Source organism: Typopeltis vanoorti, chromosome 1 (assembly GCF_054136105.1).
Source record: "Typopeltis vanoorti isolate ZY-2024b chromosome 1, IOZ_Tvanoo_1.0, whole genome shotgun sequence".
Taxonomy (NCBI): domain Eukaryota; kingdom Metazoa; phylum Arthropoda; class Arachnida; order Uropygi; family Thelyphonidae; genus Typopeltis; species Typopeltis vanoorti.
The window spans coordinates 73,861,126-73,878,661 of record NC_143549.1 but is presented as its reverse complement, the minus strand read 5'-3'; the positions used below and the strand labels follow the sequence as shown (position 1 = coordinate 73,878,661).

The following is a 17,536-nucleotide window of genomic DNA, read 5'->3' as shown; positions in this document are numbered from 1 at the left end:
CTTAGAATATTATTTACACATTTGGGGTAGTACACCCATGAACTTTCTAAGAATTTTTGAATGTATACAGAAGGGGCAGTCTACCTAATAGTTGACCTCTTACAGACTTTCTCCAGTCACTTTCTCATAGGTGCTCTGTTTTTGCACTATTCCTTTTTTTTTATAGATACTTAATTTCATAGCCATTGCTCCACCAAACTGGCCCACTTACATTCCTCTACTTTTCTCTAATCATGTAAGAACACAAGCAGTCACTGGTCAATATAAATACAGTCCAACTCGAAACGTATTGAACCAACCTCTTTTTTTTTTTATTCCGTCTATCTCTATTCTTTGGAGCAGTGTTCCCCATACTGTTTTTTTCCAGTGAACACAACCTCCAGCTTTTCAAGAAACTTGTTAATAGATTTCTTCTTTCTCTTTAACCACTTGTCTGCACATAGTGCAGATTGTGTGTGTGTGTGGCCTCTAATGCATGGGTCAATAAAAAATAAATTTCTAATAATGGAATCAGTGTGTCACAGCCACTTGTAAGTCATTCATCATCACGTTTGCTCAGTGTCATTTCTTTAGCACCCTTCTGTTTATGTTCACCAGTTGTCTAATTTCGTGTTGCTTATTCATCTCATTTCTCATCATTAACAACTCAAGTTTAAATTTTTTTCATCATCTCATTAATTGCATTCATTCATTGTGCACTTTCTTGCTTGCATGCATTCATAAATACTCTTGTTTTTCATCAGGCATGCTCTCTTTCTTTCCAGCAGTACTTTTTTTTTTTATTCATCTGTTCACTACATTCTCTTTCTTACTGTTAAGCTTTCATTCTTACCATCAATCATCCTTTTTTCTTGCAGTTTTATTTACTCATATGGGGGTTCTTTCCCCCCTCCCCATTCTTCCACCATCCCTTAGGACTGGTTGAGCCCTTATAGTGCAGGGATTAAGTATGTATTTTATGACTGTAGATCCGTGTGTGTGTTCATGGGCTGGTTTGCCTGTTCTGAGGGACAAAAAACCTGAGTTTCTGGGTGAAAAAACTTTCTATCTCCATATGAGATGGACTGGCTAAAGCACCTTTAGTTGAATGAGACCAGATAAAAGTTCCTCACATCATGGATGAGAATCGAACCCAAGTCTTTCTGACCAAAGGACTTTGTCTACACCGACTGAGCTATGAGGACTCTTTTCTTGCAATGAATCACATTCTCTTTAGTATTATCAATCATGTTCTCTAACAATCAGTCTTATGCTCCTGCCAGCCATCCTTTATCTAATATAATTTATTCCACAAACCTATTCTTATTCAGTTGAAACCATGCAATCATCCATCAGAATATCACATTTACAAATCCACAATTTCTCACTTCTCTTTTTCATGCTCTTAACATATGCATCTTTCATAGCCTGCCCAGACAGGCTTACATATTATACTCCAAACAATGAACCATCTCAGAAAAATATACACTATTCACTTCATTTAACCTATAAACTACCTGATACAAGAACCTACTTTCACTGCCATCTTTTTATAACAGTAAAACAGAAGAATATAAAACTTAACAAACATCCTATGAACCTTAACAGGACACTGCACGATATAATTAGGCTGAATGTTTCATAAAAATGAAAAATAAAAAATAAAAATTCGGCCTAATTATACACAGTATCACCAAACATAATCAAAATAGAATGTATCTGTACTGGAGCATCTTAATAATAACCTTTATTATTTCATAGCAGGTTATCACACTTGTTTTAACACATCCATTTCATAATGTATGGATAAGAGATGCAAACTATTCATGAGAAAGAACGACAACACTAAAGTGATATGGATAAAAACACTGGACGATTTCAACGAACTCAAACAAAGAAGGCAGTGAATCTAAATGTTACCTATGAATAATTGGAGCAATATAAACCTAATGGATTTAGGATTTAACATGAATAATTTAGATTCTTATACACCTGTAACCTGTAAAAATATATATAATTTAATTTCTGTTAAGAAATTTTTTGATACTACTATAAATTCATCCAAGAATTTCAATATATATCACGTTAATATTAGATCTATAAGGTCAAATTTTGCTAATTTAATGTTACTTTTTACAGAGATCCAATCATGTATAGATGTACTACTCTTAAGTGAAATATGAATCAAACAGTTTGAGGTTGATCATTATTCTCTCGCAGATTACGATATGTATTATGATTGTCGTGATTATAATCGTTCAGGTGGATTAATTTTATATGCTAAAAAAAATTTATAAATTTCACAGACTGGAATTAAAAATGCAAAGTGCTGAAACTGTAATGATTTATGATACAGCAATGAATATACTTATAATTGCTATATACCGTGCATGCGATGGCCGAGTAGATATCTTTCTAACAGAACTAAATAATGTCTTAAAAACCTTAAAATATGACAATATCATACTAGTGGGGGATATAAATTTGGACCTTCATAAGAGTTATAGTAAAACTGAATAATATAAAAATATATTATCTACTCATGGGTTTCTTGCTTACATCGATGGCAATACGAGAGAAGTGTACAACTCGACTAGTTGCATTGATCACGTATTCATAAGAAACAGAATGGCCTATGAGCTATCCACTGCAATCTACATTAGTAATATAACAGATCACCATTCGATACTTTCGAAACTATCTATATCTGATAGTGTTAACATCAGTTGCACAGGTAGTCAATAAATTTGTAATTGGCACCAATTATAAAAAATTTGAAAGATACATGAAAACATTATCAACCGCCACAAACTGAATTATTAGACACAAATCAGTTTCAGTTATATGATGAATTTATCAAAATGATTAAATATTATTATTATTATTATTATTATTATTATTATTCAGGCCTCCAAGGAGTCAAAAGACTCATCGAGGGAGGTCCTTCCTGAGACATAAAGTCTGTCAAGACTCACTGAGGGGAGGTCCCCCCCCCCTGAGAAACACAAAGTCTATCATACCACTCCTTAAACTCACTGACCGTTCTCGCTCCCACCACTCCATCAGGCAATGCATTCCACGGCCCAACCACCCTCCACACAAAGAAACCACTCCTTACCCTCTTGCTCACAGTTTCCTTTCGTAACTTCCAAGGATGGCCTCTTGTCATCACTCCTTCCCGCTGATCAACCAAGCGAAAGAACTCCCCAGTGTCAACCCTGTAACCACCACACACTGGATAACAGATGCTAAAAAATATGATAAAGACAAAAGAGAAGCTCTACTATAAGCATAAAAAAAAATCCATACAATTTAAATTTTGAATATGACTATAAAAATTTCGTTAAACATCTAAAGGAAAAAATAAAACAGGCAAAAGAACATTATCTGCTATTGAAATTTCTTTCTTGTTGTAATGATAAAAGTAAAGAATGGAGGTTGGTCAATATGATAATAGGTAACACAAAACAGACAACGTGAGAATTCCCAGAGGGTAGTGACATCACTGATATACTTAACAAAATGAACAATCACTTTACCAACTATGGCAGTTGTGTTTTCGACCCTGCAGAAAGGGCAAAGTATGTCAGTCACCTTCCATGGATTAAGAATTCTATGTATCTACATGCAGTAAACAAAGATGAAGTGAAGAGTGTAGTAATCGGATTAAAAAAAGGGAAAAAAGTGGGATGTGACAACATAAATGTTAAAAAGTTAAACATTATTATTAGGCATAAATTACAATTCTTTACAAATATCATTAATAAATCCTTTGAACATTGTAAATTTATAGTACACCTAAAGACTGCTTCAGTTGTACTGTTATTTAAAGGAGGAAATAGAAATGAAATAAAAAATTACAGACCAATATCTATACTATCCACAATCTCAAAGGTTATTGAAATTCTGATAAAAAAACGTTTAAATAGCTATTTAAATACAATATCCTTTTATGCAACTAATCGATATGGGTTCAGTTCCGGATGCAATACTTAAAAAGTGCTACTGGAGTTTCATAAAAAGGTCTATAGTGGAAATGAATGAAGGAATGCACACGGCAGCTGTTTTTTTTTGATATATCTAAAGCGTTCGACTGTTGTTCATCATGATCTATTGCTATTGAAAATGTCCAAATACGGTTTTAGGGGAATTACTAATAACTGGTTCAGATCCTAGCTGAATAATAGAAAACAATATACCAGCTATGATATATTTAAAAGCACAATAAACATAATAAAATACGGAGTCCCACAAGGGTTGGTACTAGGACCCATCCTATTCATAATATATGTTAATGATCTATGTAAATACAAACTTTTTGGCAAAATGATATCCTTTGCTGACGATATGGCTTTAGTATACACCGAAACAACCCTTGAAAATCTAAAAAATCGGATTAATAGCGAATATGTTAAAACTAAGTATATGGTTTAGCAACAAGGGATTTAACATTAATACTGATAAAATGAGATATATGTACTTTACATTAACAGACAAATTAGATCACAGTATAACTATAAAATAGCATGAAAGGAAATGTAGTGATACTCTAAATTGTAAATGTAGCTTAATCAAAAAAACAAAAACCGTCAAGTATTTGGGCCTCCATATCGATAGCAATTTTAAGTGGAACTCCCACGCCACTTTCTTAAATAAGTTCAGGTTCATAATTAACAGAATATATTATGTTAAAAAATTTGTAAATGCAGCATTCTTAAGATGTTTATACTATTCCTGGGTAAATTCTTCACTGCAATACAGCATTACCTGTTGGGGAGGAGACTATTATAACAATCTGCTTCCATTAATAAGAATACAAAACAGAATAATTAGAGCCATAACTACTACCGACTTTGCACATTCAACCAACAACGATCTGTATATCGTTCATGATATTCTACCATTTCAGAAACTATATCTCTATGGTTGTCTGTTATATGTAAAAAGAAACACTGAAAGTTTCTTGGTATATAATGTAGACTATAGATTGCACTGCAGTCGAAACATGCTGGAAGTACCTAAGGCTAACAAAGAAATTTTTCATAAATCTTTCGAGTACATTGCGACGAGGAGCTATAATAAACTTCTGAATGAAATTAAGTCTAAAACCTCAGAATATGTATTCAGAAAAAGATTGAGAAACTACCTTATGGGATTAAAGAATGTTGACAATTATTTTAAATGTATAGTATAAAAGATCATTATAACTCATATCATAACAAATGAAGGTATTGATTTACAAATTGGTTCATTCAATTAGAAATTAAAATATCTACGTGTACATTATGGACGTGTGGACTCGTGGACATGTGGAATGAGTTTGATGGGTGAAAGGACTTGTACAAGATGGATGGCCTGCATTTGAATGGACTTGGTGTGCGGAGACTGGAAAAAGTGTTGCTGAATGAAGTGAAAATGGATGTGCAGAACCAGGGAAACTAGAACTACCAAGGGGGGGGGGGGGGAGAGTGGATATGCAAACTTCAGTGAGACAGTTGAGTGTAAAAATGTATATAATGTACCTGAGTCAGCACTAAGGACAAAAAATGGGACATTTAGAATAATGCATCAAAATAGGGGTGGGACAAAGGGATCACTGTATTTCATCTATACTAATGCCAGGAGTATTAGGAACCAGAAGGAAGAATTTTTGGCCTTGATTGGCTCTTCCTGGCCACAGGTTATTGGCATTAGTGAAACATGGCTGACGGAAGATGATATAGTTAGTGGGATAGAATGTGTAGGTTATAGTGTGTTTAGGAGGGACAGAGAGAATAAAATGGGGAGGAGGTGTTATTGATGATAGCTGATGAACTGCAGCCAAGGAGAATTGAAGTTGTATTGCAGGAAAGTGAAAGGAGCTCATTTGAGGCTATTTGGTGTGAGATTGAGTCTGGCAGAATAAAATATACAGTTGGGTGCTGCTATAGACCAGGTGATGGAATAGATGGTGGAGATAGTATGCATAAACAAATTGATGAAATGAGTGGAAGGAGGGTAATTATTATGGGCGATTTCAACTATGGTAACATTGATTGGAAGGAGGAGAGGACACATGTGAGGAAGGAATTGGATTTTATTCAATTATTAAGGGATAACTATCTGAGACAGCATGTAATTGAAAATACTAGGGGTGTGAGAGTGCTTGACCTGGTAATAGCATCTCACAATTTGACTGTAATGAATATGACCATGTTGCCACCTATTGGTGAGAGTGATCACAAGGTCTTGACCTAGGAGGTGGCTAAAGGTGTGGAATTTTTGATTAAGACAGGGTATATGTGGAATTACCGTGCTGGCAAGTCTGACAAGCTTAGGAGATTGCTTGGATCAGTGCCATGGCATGTACAACTGCAAGGGCTGGACGTCGATAGAGCATGGGAAGTGGTCAAGGAACATTTACAGGAGGTTATGGCTGATTGTATACCTAGGATCCGAATAGAACAAGTAGGGGTTAAATGGATGAATAACACCATTAAGCTTGAACTGCAAAAAAGAAACACCTGTGGATGGAATTCGTGTGCCTTCAGGGTTGACCTGCAGGCACACGAATGATATAAAGTGCAGGCCAGAAGGGAATTGAGTGTGGTAAAAACAGCAAAAGTCGATTATGAAAGGAAACTAGCTATGCAAGCAAAAGAGAATCCCAAACAGTTCTTTCAATATGCTGCAAGCAAGAAAAAAACTGTACATGGCAAAATAATTTTAAGGAATGACGATGGTAAGGAGGTCACTGAACCAGTCGATATAGTGGAGTTACTGAGCGCGCACTTTGCAAAAGTATACCATCCAGGTGGTGACATTGAAAAAACGAAGGAACCATTAGTTTATACGGGAATTGTGATGAATGAAGTGGAGGTGAATAGTCTTTTACAGAACTTTAATGTGAATACATCTGTGGGATTGGATGGTATACCGGCATGGGTCTTGCGTGAAGTGGCTAAGAAATTATCAGTGCCCTTGACCATGTTGTTTAATCCGAGTCTCGGGTCTGGTTTAGTCCCTAAGGCATGGAAAGAGAGGAAAATAGTTTCACTGCATAAAGGAGGATCCAAGACTATGATGGCAAATTACCGGCCGATCAGCATATCAGGAGTCGTTGGCATGGTCTTGAAGAAAGTAGTCAAGGGAAAAATACAGGAATGGATTGATGAAAATGAGATACTGTACAGGGGACAGCATGGCTTTGTGAAGGGTAGATCATACCTCAGTAACTTGCTCAAGTTTTATAACAACGTGACAGCAGAACTGGATAAGGGAAATCGGTTTACAGCGATACTGCTGGACCTGGCAAAAGCGTTTGACAGGATACCACATGGAATTCTAATCCGTAAACTACAACACATGGGAATGGATATAGGGTTGGTGAGATGGATAGGTGGGTGGTTGATAGAGAGATATCAAAGAGTAGTTTATTCAGGAGTAGAGTCCAAAAGATGGCCTGTGACTAGTGGTTTGCCACAGGTTTCTGTTCTTGGACCACTGCTATTTAATTTGTTCATTAATGATATAGGGAAGGATCTAAATGGAACAATTCATTTGTTCGCTGATGATGCAAACTTGGATAGGGCAATAGTGAATGCAGATGATGCCAGAATTTTTCAGGATGATTTGGATAGATTGGAGGACTGGGCTAAGGAGAATGGATGTCAATTTAATGTGGCAAAATGTAAGGTTATGCATTTTGGGGGTGAAAAGATTAGCAGCAGTATACCACATTGGTGGAACTGTACTCCAAGAGATTGATGAGGCCAGGGACTTGGGAGTGTTGATGGATAGGGAGATGAAATTTCGGGGGCACATTGCAAAAGTAGCTAAATCAGCTCATCAACTCACTTGGTTGTTGAAAAATACCTTGACGAGTAGAGACAAGCAAGTTATTGTACCTCTGTACCAAGCCCTGATGAGACCGCATCTCGACTACTGTGCCCAGATTTGGTCACCTCGGTTCCTTCTTGATGGGGAGGAGGTGGAGAGGATCCAGAGGCGAGTGACTAAGATGATAACAGGTCTATGGAATGAACCATATGAGAACAGGTTGAAGATTTGTGGGTTGCAGAAACTAGTTGATAGGCAGAAAAGGGGAGATATGATTGAGACATTCAAATTGCTAAAAGGATTCTATAGGATTAATTCAGAGGATATTTTTGAGATCAGGACTGGTGGTATAATACTAGGGGACACCTATGTATTATACCACTCATAACTTTATTCAAACCCAAACAAGCATCACTCACAGCCTCATTTTCTACACTATTCAGCATGACTCTACCAGTTTCATTACTTTCCCTCAACACTCTTTTACTTACTCCCTCATTTTCACAACATCTCATTTCTTCTAGACCTCTTGTGCTTTCATTCTGTCGACTCCCAATCACCTCCATACTATTCATTACTTCATTATTCACCAAAGTCTCTCCCTTACTTAAACCTGTTCTAGTTACTTCAGCTAAAGTAATCTCCATAGTCCTAATTTCTCTATTTAACATTTAACTCAGTCTTAATATCCTGAACCTACTTACTGAGCACTTCCAATTCTTTTTCAGGAGATGGTCACTTTTCATTTTCATAAACTCCTGCTGAAGCTCTTCTGCTATGTTCCCGACATTTGCTTCCATTCCTAATCGCTCTAATCTATCTACACACTTTTCACATACATTAACTTTTTCATTCTTCTCATTTATCCAAATGTTCCACAGATCTTTCGCATTTTTCGGTCCATACATATAGCAGTTTCCACAATATGCATCCACTGCAAAAAAATCCAGGGCAGAGCTAGACTTTCATACAGAAGTCTGTGCTGCTGACATACAGAACAACCTGACTAAAACAGAATTAGCAGCAATTAAATCATTAAAAGCCAAACAAAACATAATAATAATGAAAGTGGATAAAGGCAGCGCCACTGTCGTTCTTGACAGGTCAACATACATACTACAAATGAACCAACTAGTAGCTGATAACAACACATATAAAATGGTAAATTATAACCCAACAAAAAGAATAAAGGATAAAACAGAAAAACTACTAAAGTCCGTCACTTCTTGGCCACCAGACACGGTTAAAAAACTCAAACCCCACTACGCCCGACCCCACAGATTATATGGGGTTCCGAAAATACACAAACAAAATGTGCCCCTTCGACCAATCGTGGAAGGAATAGACAGTCCCAATTACCACCTAGCCAAGAAATTAGCGGCAACACTCAAGGAGTTGATAGGTCATTCCTCCTCCTACATAAAAAACACATAACACTTTATAAACAAAATCAAAAACATAACACTCGACAAAGATGACTTATTAGTCAGTTTTGATGTTTCTGCCCTTTTCACTAATGTTCCCATCAATGACACAATTCTCCTACTACATAACAAATTTCTGCCCGACATTACGGCCCTCTTTGCCCACGTACTAAAGTCCGGTTACTTCGTGTGGCAAAACAAATTCTACCTACAAAAGGAAGGTACAGCCATGGGCTCACCATTATCCCCCCTAATCGCTAACTTCTACATGGAAACCTTTAAGCAAAGGGCTCTTGATTCCGCCATGCTACGACCGACAGTCTGGCTCAGATACGTCGATGACGTGTTCACGATCTGGCCGCACAGGCGACAAACGCTAAACACATTCCTCAGCCACCTAAACAAACACGAACTCATACAATTTACCATCGAAATCGTAAACCAAAATTCGCTCCCTTTCCTAGACACACTAGTTACACGTCTTCCTTCAGGCAGTCTATCCTTCACGGTCTACCGAAAACCGACACACACGGGCCAATACATACATGCGAATTCATACCACCACCCAACACAAAAATATGGAGTCATTAACACCCTTAAAAACAGAGCCACAACTATTTGCTCTAACCAGCAAGCCCTAAAACAAGAACTAAAAATCATTAGTGACACATTCATAAATAATGGCTATAACAAAAATACTGTCAATAAAATACTCTATAAAACCACAACAAAAACGAATCTAGATTACAGTAAAACCATAGCCATCCCATACATTAAAGGGCTATCGGAAAAAATCAACAGAATCCTACAACATTATAATCTCAATGCCACCTTTAAACCACCCACTAAACTTAAAACCATATTCAGCTCCTCTAAGGATCCTCTCCTCCCATTAGCACATCCTGGAGTCTATTGCATCCGCTGCACCTGTAACTTACCGTACATTGGTGAAACAGGACGGACAATCCCTATACGCAAGAAAGAACACATTAGACACATCAAATATAACCATTATGGTGAAGCACGCCTCTCAGACCATGCACTTAACACCTTACACCAAATCAACTGGAAAAGCACCTGCTCCTTACACCGCACAAAAACCTGGTACGAAAGAAAATTTAAGGAATCCTGCGAAATCCTGATAAACCACCCAAATATCAATAACAAATATGGTATGAAAATTCCAAGGATCTGGATGGCACACATTCAGCCAACCTAATATGAAAGATTCAACATAAGTCAGGACTCTAGTCAATCCACTAGTATTAGAAACCATTCCACTCCAACTGGCTGGAATGATGTTAATATATGTATATAGTAGACAACACAAATAATAGGACTCTAGTGTTGATGTATAATTTTTTTATTTTTAATTTGTATTTTTTTTTTTCCACCAGAGGTCAGGCCAACAATTGTGGTAGCGGTTGATCAGTGTCTTTAATGAACCAGTTTGATTGTAGTATAGCTTGTTTTTTGTGTATATTTGTACGCTCCAGAAGATGACCTTGACATAAAGGTCGAAATGTCGAATTGTAGATTTTAATTATATTAAACTAAAGTTTTTATTCAAACACGGTAGTTATCTCCATAATTTTCGAAAATGCATTCGGATCACCATGCAAGCCTAAAAGAAAGGTTGGATATAGAATTTTCCGAAAGGATAAGAGGATGAAGAGAGGAGGAGGAGCAGTATTGTTAATGGTAGCAGAGGAATTGTCCTTCAGGAGTTGAAGTGGAAAATTGTAAGTATGAAGATTTTGATGCTGTTTCGTATGAAGTTGTGATCAATAGAATAGCATATCTAAGGATGCTGTTATAGACCAGGGAATGTGAAGAGTGCTGATTGTGAAATGTTTAGACAAATTAATTGGGAAAGTAAAAAAAGGTTATCCTAATGGGAGATTTTATTTATAGGAATGTGGATTGGAAAGAAGAGATAGTGTATAGTAACAAGGAGAATGAACTTGTTGAGTTTCTGCAGATTAATTGTTGGTGAAAATGATCATGAGGTATTGGTTTGGAAGGTAGTCACATTGGAATAAGGCACTATCTAACACATGCAGTGTGTAACTGCATGCCAAGAGTTAAGTGAGTGAATAAATAGAGCAGGAGTGAGATAGATGAACAGTATATAACAGCAATTAGTGTTATAAAAGAAGTTATGGAGGAAGTACAAGACTGCTTGCAGTCTTGTACTTCTTGGGGACAAAAAAACCCTGAGCTTCTGGGTGAAAAAATCCCCTACCTCCGTATGAGACTGGCTAGCTCATCTTATTCACCTTTAGTTGAAAGAGACCAGATAAAGGTTCCTCATGTCACTGACAGGAATCGAACCCAGGTCTTTCTGACCAAAGGGCTTTATCTATACTGACTGAATTGAGCTACAGACTGAGCACTGTGATATTCTTGGACTTTTCAAAAGCATTTGATAGATTACTACATAAATTGGTGTACAAGCTACAGAAGATAGGAATAGATAGTATATTGGTTAGATGAATTGGAGATTGACTCTCCGAACGCTTCCAGCAAGTTGTGTATAATGGGGCTGTAATTGTTTGTTAATGATATTTCATGAGGACTGACTTCTTCTTCAACCTTTTGGTTCTGTCCACTGCTGGAAGAAGGTCACCCCCATGGTTTTCCAGACCACTTGGTTTTTTGCCTCTCCCATCCATCTCATTCCTGCAATTTTTTTCAGTTCATCCTTCCACCTTCTTCTTGGTCTTCCTCTTTGTCTTGCTCCATCCATTGTCTACACTCTGTTGTTTTTCTAGTCCATCTCCCATATTGCGAGATGCAGTATGGCCAGCCCATCTCCACTTAGCCTGTTTAATGTATATTACAATATCCATGACATCTGTTTGAGATCTTATCCAGGTATTTGTCTTCCTATCTCCTAATGTTATTTTTAGCATATGTCTCTCCATGCGATGTTGTGTTGTTCTCAGCTTTTTGTTTAGGGCTTCTGTTAAAGTCCATGTTTCTCCTCCGTATGTTAAGACAGGAAGTATGCACTGGTCGAAAGCTTTCCTTTTTAGACTCATAGGAATATCACTTCTGAATATGTCTCATTTTTCTATAAGCCATCCATCCAAGGTGAATTCTTTATTCAATCTCTTTTCTTTGGCAATCCTCAAAGAATAACAATTGGCCCAAGTATGCATATGAAGTAACTTGTTCTATTTCATAGTTTTCAACTTTGACAGTTCTATGGTTTATGTTTTTATTCATCATTATTTTTGTTTTCTCTTTATTTATTTTTAATCCAATTACTTTGGAGGCTTCATTTAGCTGATTTAGCCTTTCTTCCAGATTTTCAAGATTATCTGCTATTAGGACAATATCTTCTGCAAATTTCAGATGATGCAGCCTTTCTCCATTTATGTTTATTCCTTTTGTTTCCCAATCAAGGCTTCTAAAGACTTCCTCTAGTGCAACTGTAAATAATTTGGGAGATATGGTGTCACCTTGCCAGATGCCTTTTTTGTATTCGGAACTTTTCACTGTTTTTATATAATTTAATTACTGAAGTTGCATTATTGTAAATATGTTTTAGTGTTTCAATATAGGGTTTCTCAGTTCTCTGGGTTTCAAGTGCTTTTAGTGTTGCAGATGTTTTAACTGAATCAAATGCTTTTTCGTAGTCTATAGGCCAGACAAAAGGGTTTGTTGTATTCAATTGATTTTTCAATGAGCTGTCTTAATATGTGAATATGCTTCAAAATATTGTAATTCTTTCTAAATCCAGCTTGTTCACATGATTGCATTCCCTCTAGTTTAGATTTTATTCTATTATTTATAATTTTTGGGAGGACTTTATATTTGGTGTGTGTGTGGGGGGGGGGGTAGACTTAAGGTCTGTAGTTTTTAATTTCTTCCTTATTGCCCTTTTTAAAAATTAATATTAGAAGTGAATTGTTTCAATTTTTTGGAATTTTTCTGTTTTAAGCATTTATTAAAGAGTTTAGTTAGCTGTTTGATGACAGGGCTTCCTCCCAGTTTTAAGAAGTCTACCATAATTCAATCTTCTCCTGGGGACTTTCCATTCTTCATTTCCTGCAGTGCCATTTCCACTTCACCTTGTAAGATCTCAGGAGCATCATGTTCTTCCTCACTCGAGTTATCCATAGATAATTCTTGGATGTCTCGGTCTTTGTTTTCATAGAGTTCAATATAAAATTCCTGAATTCTTTTGATTATTGCATTTCTATTTTTTATAAGTTCACCATTTTTTCCTCTTACGGCAGCTATTTCCTTTGTTCCAACTGATAGTGTTCGTCTTAGAACCTTCATATTACTGTTGCTTTCTATTGTTTCTTTAATTTTTCTAGTATTATACGATCTAATTTCATGTTTCATCCTTTTACGTATATTTTTATAAATTTCCACATATTCTATTTTATTGGTGTGATTCAAATATCTTTTCATATCTCTTCTTTTCTTCATCAGATCTAAGGTTTCCTGTCTTAGTTTTTCCCTCTCTTTGGTGCCTTTTTACACCTTCTATTTCTAGTGCACAATTCAAGATAGATTTTAAGATTTGGCATGCTTCAGGGTTTTGTTCTTGGGCTCCTGCTGTTTAACTTGTTTGTTAATGATATTTCATGAGGATTGACTGAGGATCTTCAAATGTTTGCCTATGATACAAAGTTTGGTAGAATTATCAGTAGTGCTAATGTTAATTCTCTACATGAAGATTTGAAAAGACTTTTAGCTTGGACAAATAAATGGGATTGCAGTTTTAATATTAATAAATGCAACGTGCTATACTTTGGGATACAGAGATATTAGGCTAAATACTGTATTTGTTATGAAAAGCTTTTGAGATAATATGGATTACAGAGGGTAGATTGGAGTTGTAATATTTCCTTAATTGTGTGTTCTGTTCTTCTTTTACTTATTTATTCTAAATTTGTTTGCATCTTGGGATATTTCAACTTCATTCTTCCCATACTTCTCAATCCCTTAGTTATAGCTATCTATCAAAGTTCCCAACCTTTCTGTGGCCTCACTCTTAATTGAACTCGTGTGCAAATCTTTCAAAGAGATTGCCCCAAGGTGGAACCAAATTCTCCCTGGCTGAAAATCTGAAGTCAACTCCTCTTCGGAATTAAGAAAATTTATTTGTTTAGCTGCGCCACCTTAATTCCTATACAATAGAATTAATATTGCCAGAGAGTCAGCCCACAGATCATTACACGATTTAGTAATCTAATACAAACAAACCCTTACGATACTTATTTTTATATTGCAGTCGTAACCAGTTTCCATGCTTTAACTTATGCAAGTTCTGTTTATAGCAAGTGGTGCATTGGCTTGAAAGATCAGACATGTATTTTGGGTAAAGAAAACATGAAAGTTTATTCATTCGAAGTAATGGTACATATTAATAAAAAAACTAATTTAAATGAAAAGCCTCTATAAGTAATGCTATACTAACAGACAAGATTTATAATACAAGATCTTGTCTGTTAGTATTATAGACATTTCACATTAAGGGACATTAGCAGAGTCAAGCTGTCTTAACCCCACTCACTTATCACAGTCACGTATATGAATATCTTACTCTCTCCTCAAATATTGATATATAACACATCAAATTAATTTAATGACAATGCTTAAAACAACACACTTCTAGAGCTACAAAGTTCCTTGCTAGAGGATTAGGTATTTAGGGTCCTGAATTCTATCAACAAGTCTGATCAGATTAATTAACAAAATTAACACTTTTGCTCACCCTAGCCTTAAAATACAATACAATGGACATATAAACTCTACATTACCGACCAGTTCAATCTTTCAGGAGACACTTCTCATCAGATCTTCCTGTAGGCTTCCTTTGCGTGGTTACTTTGTTCTGGGATCTGTTGTTCCCCATCTCTACCTTCCAGTGATTTCGGTCACGAATCACTTCTTTACCTTATACTTGAAATTCCTCTGATGGAAAGGTACAGCTGGAGCTGCACGAAATTTTGGTGTTTGCTGGTTGCCTCGTTGCATCGATGACAATGCTCGGACTCGGCCCTACTTAACCGTATCATCGCCCCTTGACCATCCTTTGTTCACCTGAATGACTTCTACTCGACTCCGACAGCACGAGAAAAGGACCACAAAAGAGAGAGAGTGCTTGCGCTGCCAAGCCTTTTATATTCCTCCACGTCTGCTCTCCCTACTATGTCATCGATTACAGACGCCACCCAAGCCTCTAGCACACTGTACTTTCTCCTTTCCATTGCCTCTCCACATGGGCATCTCACACGTGAATCAGACCTCGTATAGCTTCTGCCTGGGGTTATGTTTATAATCCGATTATACAAGTCTGCACTTTGCTCTGACTTTCCTGTTACAATATTACTTTTACAATATTTTGTTTCTTGTCTGTTATTTACAGGACCATTTATAAAATAATACATAGTAAAATATATAAAAGAACCATTATTACTATATTTACAACTTCGATTTTTACCTACTTGCAAGTATTTCTTTTGGGAAACTTTGCATCCCAGTTAAATCCTGAATGAAATGCTTAAGGACAAATTGAGCCTTTCATTCCAGATTTCCTATGTTAAATGATGGAATCATTTAACATAGGAAAAGAGGAGATATGCTAGAGACCTTTGAGTTTGTTAAGGGATTCTTTCTGATTAATACAGAAGGAATTATAAAATGAGTGGATGGGAAGAATGAGAGGCCATCCCTGGAAATTGTATAAAGATGTGCTGTAGAAGGATGTGAGGAGTAGATTTTTTACATAGCGAGTTGTCAGTGAGGGGGAATTCATTGCTGGAGTGTATTGTGAATGCTGGCAGTGTAAATAACTTCAAAGGCTCATTATGATAGGCATGTTGGTGGTTTACTTGGCATCCCACGATGAGTCTGACTCCATGGAAGTTACCAAAATAATAATAATAATAATAATAAATCTTCAGGTTGATCTGAACCGACTAGTGCTTTTGGGGGGGGGGGGGTCATTTCATTGTTGATGATAATGAGGGTAATTTCAATGTTGCCAAGTGTAGGATTGGACTGAAAAAATTGCAGGCAGAGTATTTATTAATGGGAAATTGGTACAAGTGTTTAATGAAGCCAAATACCTGGGGGTAATAATGGATAAAGAGTTGATGTTTAAGGAGGCTTCTATTACTAATGGTAGTTAGGTCATCACATCAAATAAAATAACTGACATATTTAAGATACCACTGAGTTGTAGGAATAAGAAAATTATTTTGTTTAACAAGGCATTAATAATGCTCTTAGATATGACCATCTAGGTTCTGTGAAAATGAAAAGATAATCAAAGATCCAGTGGATAGTAACTGATTATGATATCTAGCCCATGGAATTATGCATATGACGAGTGATTGAAGAAACGTGTCTTCAGAGTTTGAGAATTAATATAAAGAGATACGATACAAATGTACAAATTAATAATGGGATATTACAGTATAAATACAGCTGCCAGTTTGCAGGCTCACAGCAAGTAGAGGGAGAACTCGGAGTTAATCCAAATACTGAATAAGGTGTGGTTAGAAAGTATGTGATGTCCATATTCTTTTCATGCATCTAGTGACTGGACACTGATAGATATGTAAGCATTAAGCAACATACAAAGTGGGGCACACTCAATCAGTAAGTCGTTGAACTTCCTGAGGAGACTGGATGATGATAATAATACTAGTTTATTTAAATTTATTTATTTAAATGAAAATAACAGTAGTTTATTTAAAATTAATAATTTTAAATAGTGTAATCTGCGATGAAACTGATATTTAATTTTAATTACAGGATTGGGACAAAAAAAATAATCGTTTAACTTCAGATCGGAAAGACTACTTGACCACTTCCAAAGGAAGATTTTTTGTAACACTGAATAACAGTCAGTTTCTAAAAAAATTACCAGAAATGAATAAATGTGCTAAACGATATCAGTTTATTCGACTTCCAGGTATGCAACAAAATTCTTCTGTAATAACATAACTTATGATTTTAATTCAGTTATACTGTATTTCAATTTATTTTTCAGCAAATTAGTCACAATCTACTAGTCAATCAGATCTTTAATGCTGGCCGACAAAATTTGTGAATGAAAATCATGAATTTTCAATTCATAAGGATAATGTAATTTGTTTTTATACAAATTTCCAATATTACAAAAGACAGAGATTATTTTGTAATTCAGATGGATAAAGTAATCTAGATATTTGCAATTATATTCATTAATTACCTTTATTTAAAAGGTTGTTTCAATTACAACAGAGCAATAGAATAATAGTTTGTCTATCCTAATGGGTTCATTGCATCATGTGCTGAAAGGC

At 35.9% G+C, this 17,536-nt stretch overlaps 1 protein-coding gene across 7 annotated transcripts in view; it reads left to right on the top strand.

Moving 5' to 3' along the window:
* LOC150110090 (uncharacterized) overlaps positions 1-17,536 on the top strand; it is a 232,993-nt gene that overhangs the window by 151,156 nt on the left and 64,301 nt on the right. For all 7 annotated transcript variants that reach the window (XM_090391299.1, XM_090391291.1, XM_090391324.1 and 4 more), the window contains exon 3: positions 17,007-17,166. In XM_090391299.1, coding sequence (XP_090247425.1) covers positions 17,007-17,166 — 160 coding nt within the window. The remainder of the gene's footprint in view (positions 1-17,006; positions 17,167-17,536) is intronic.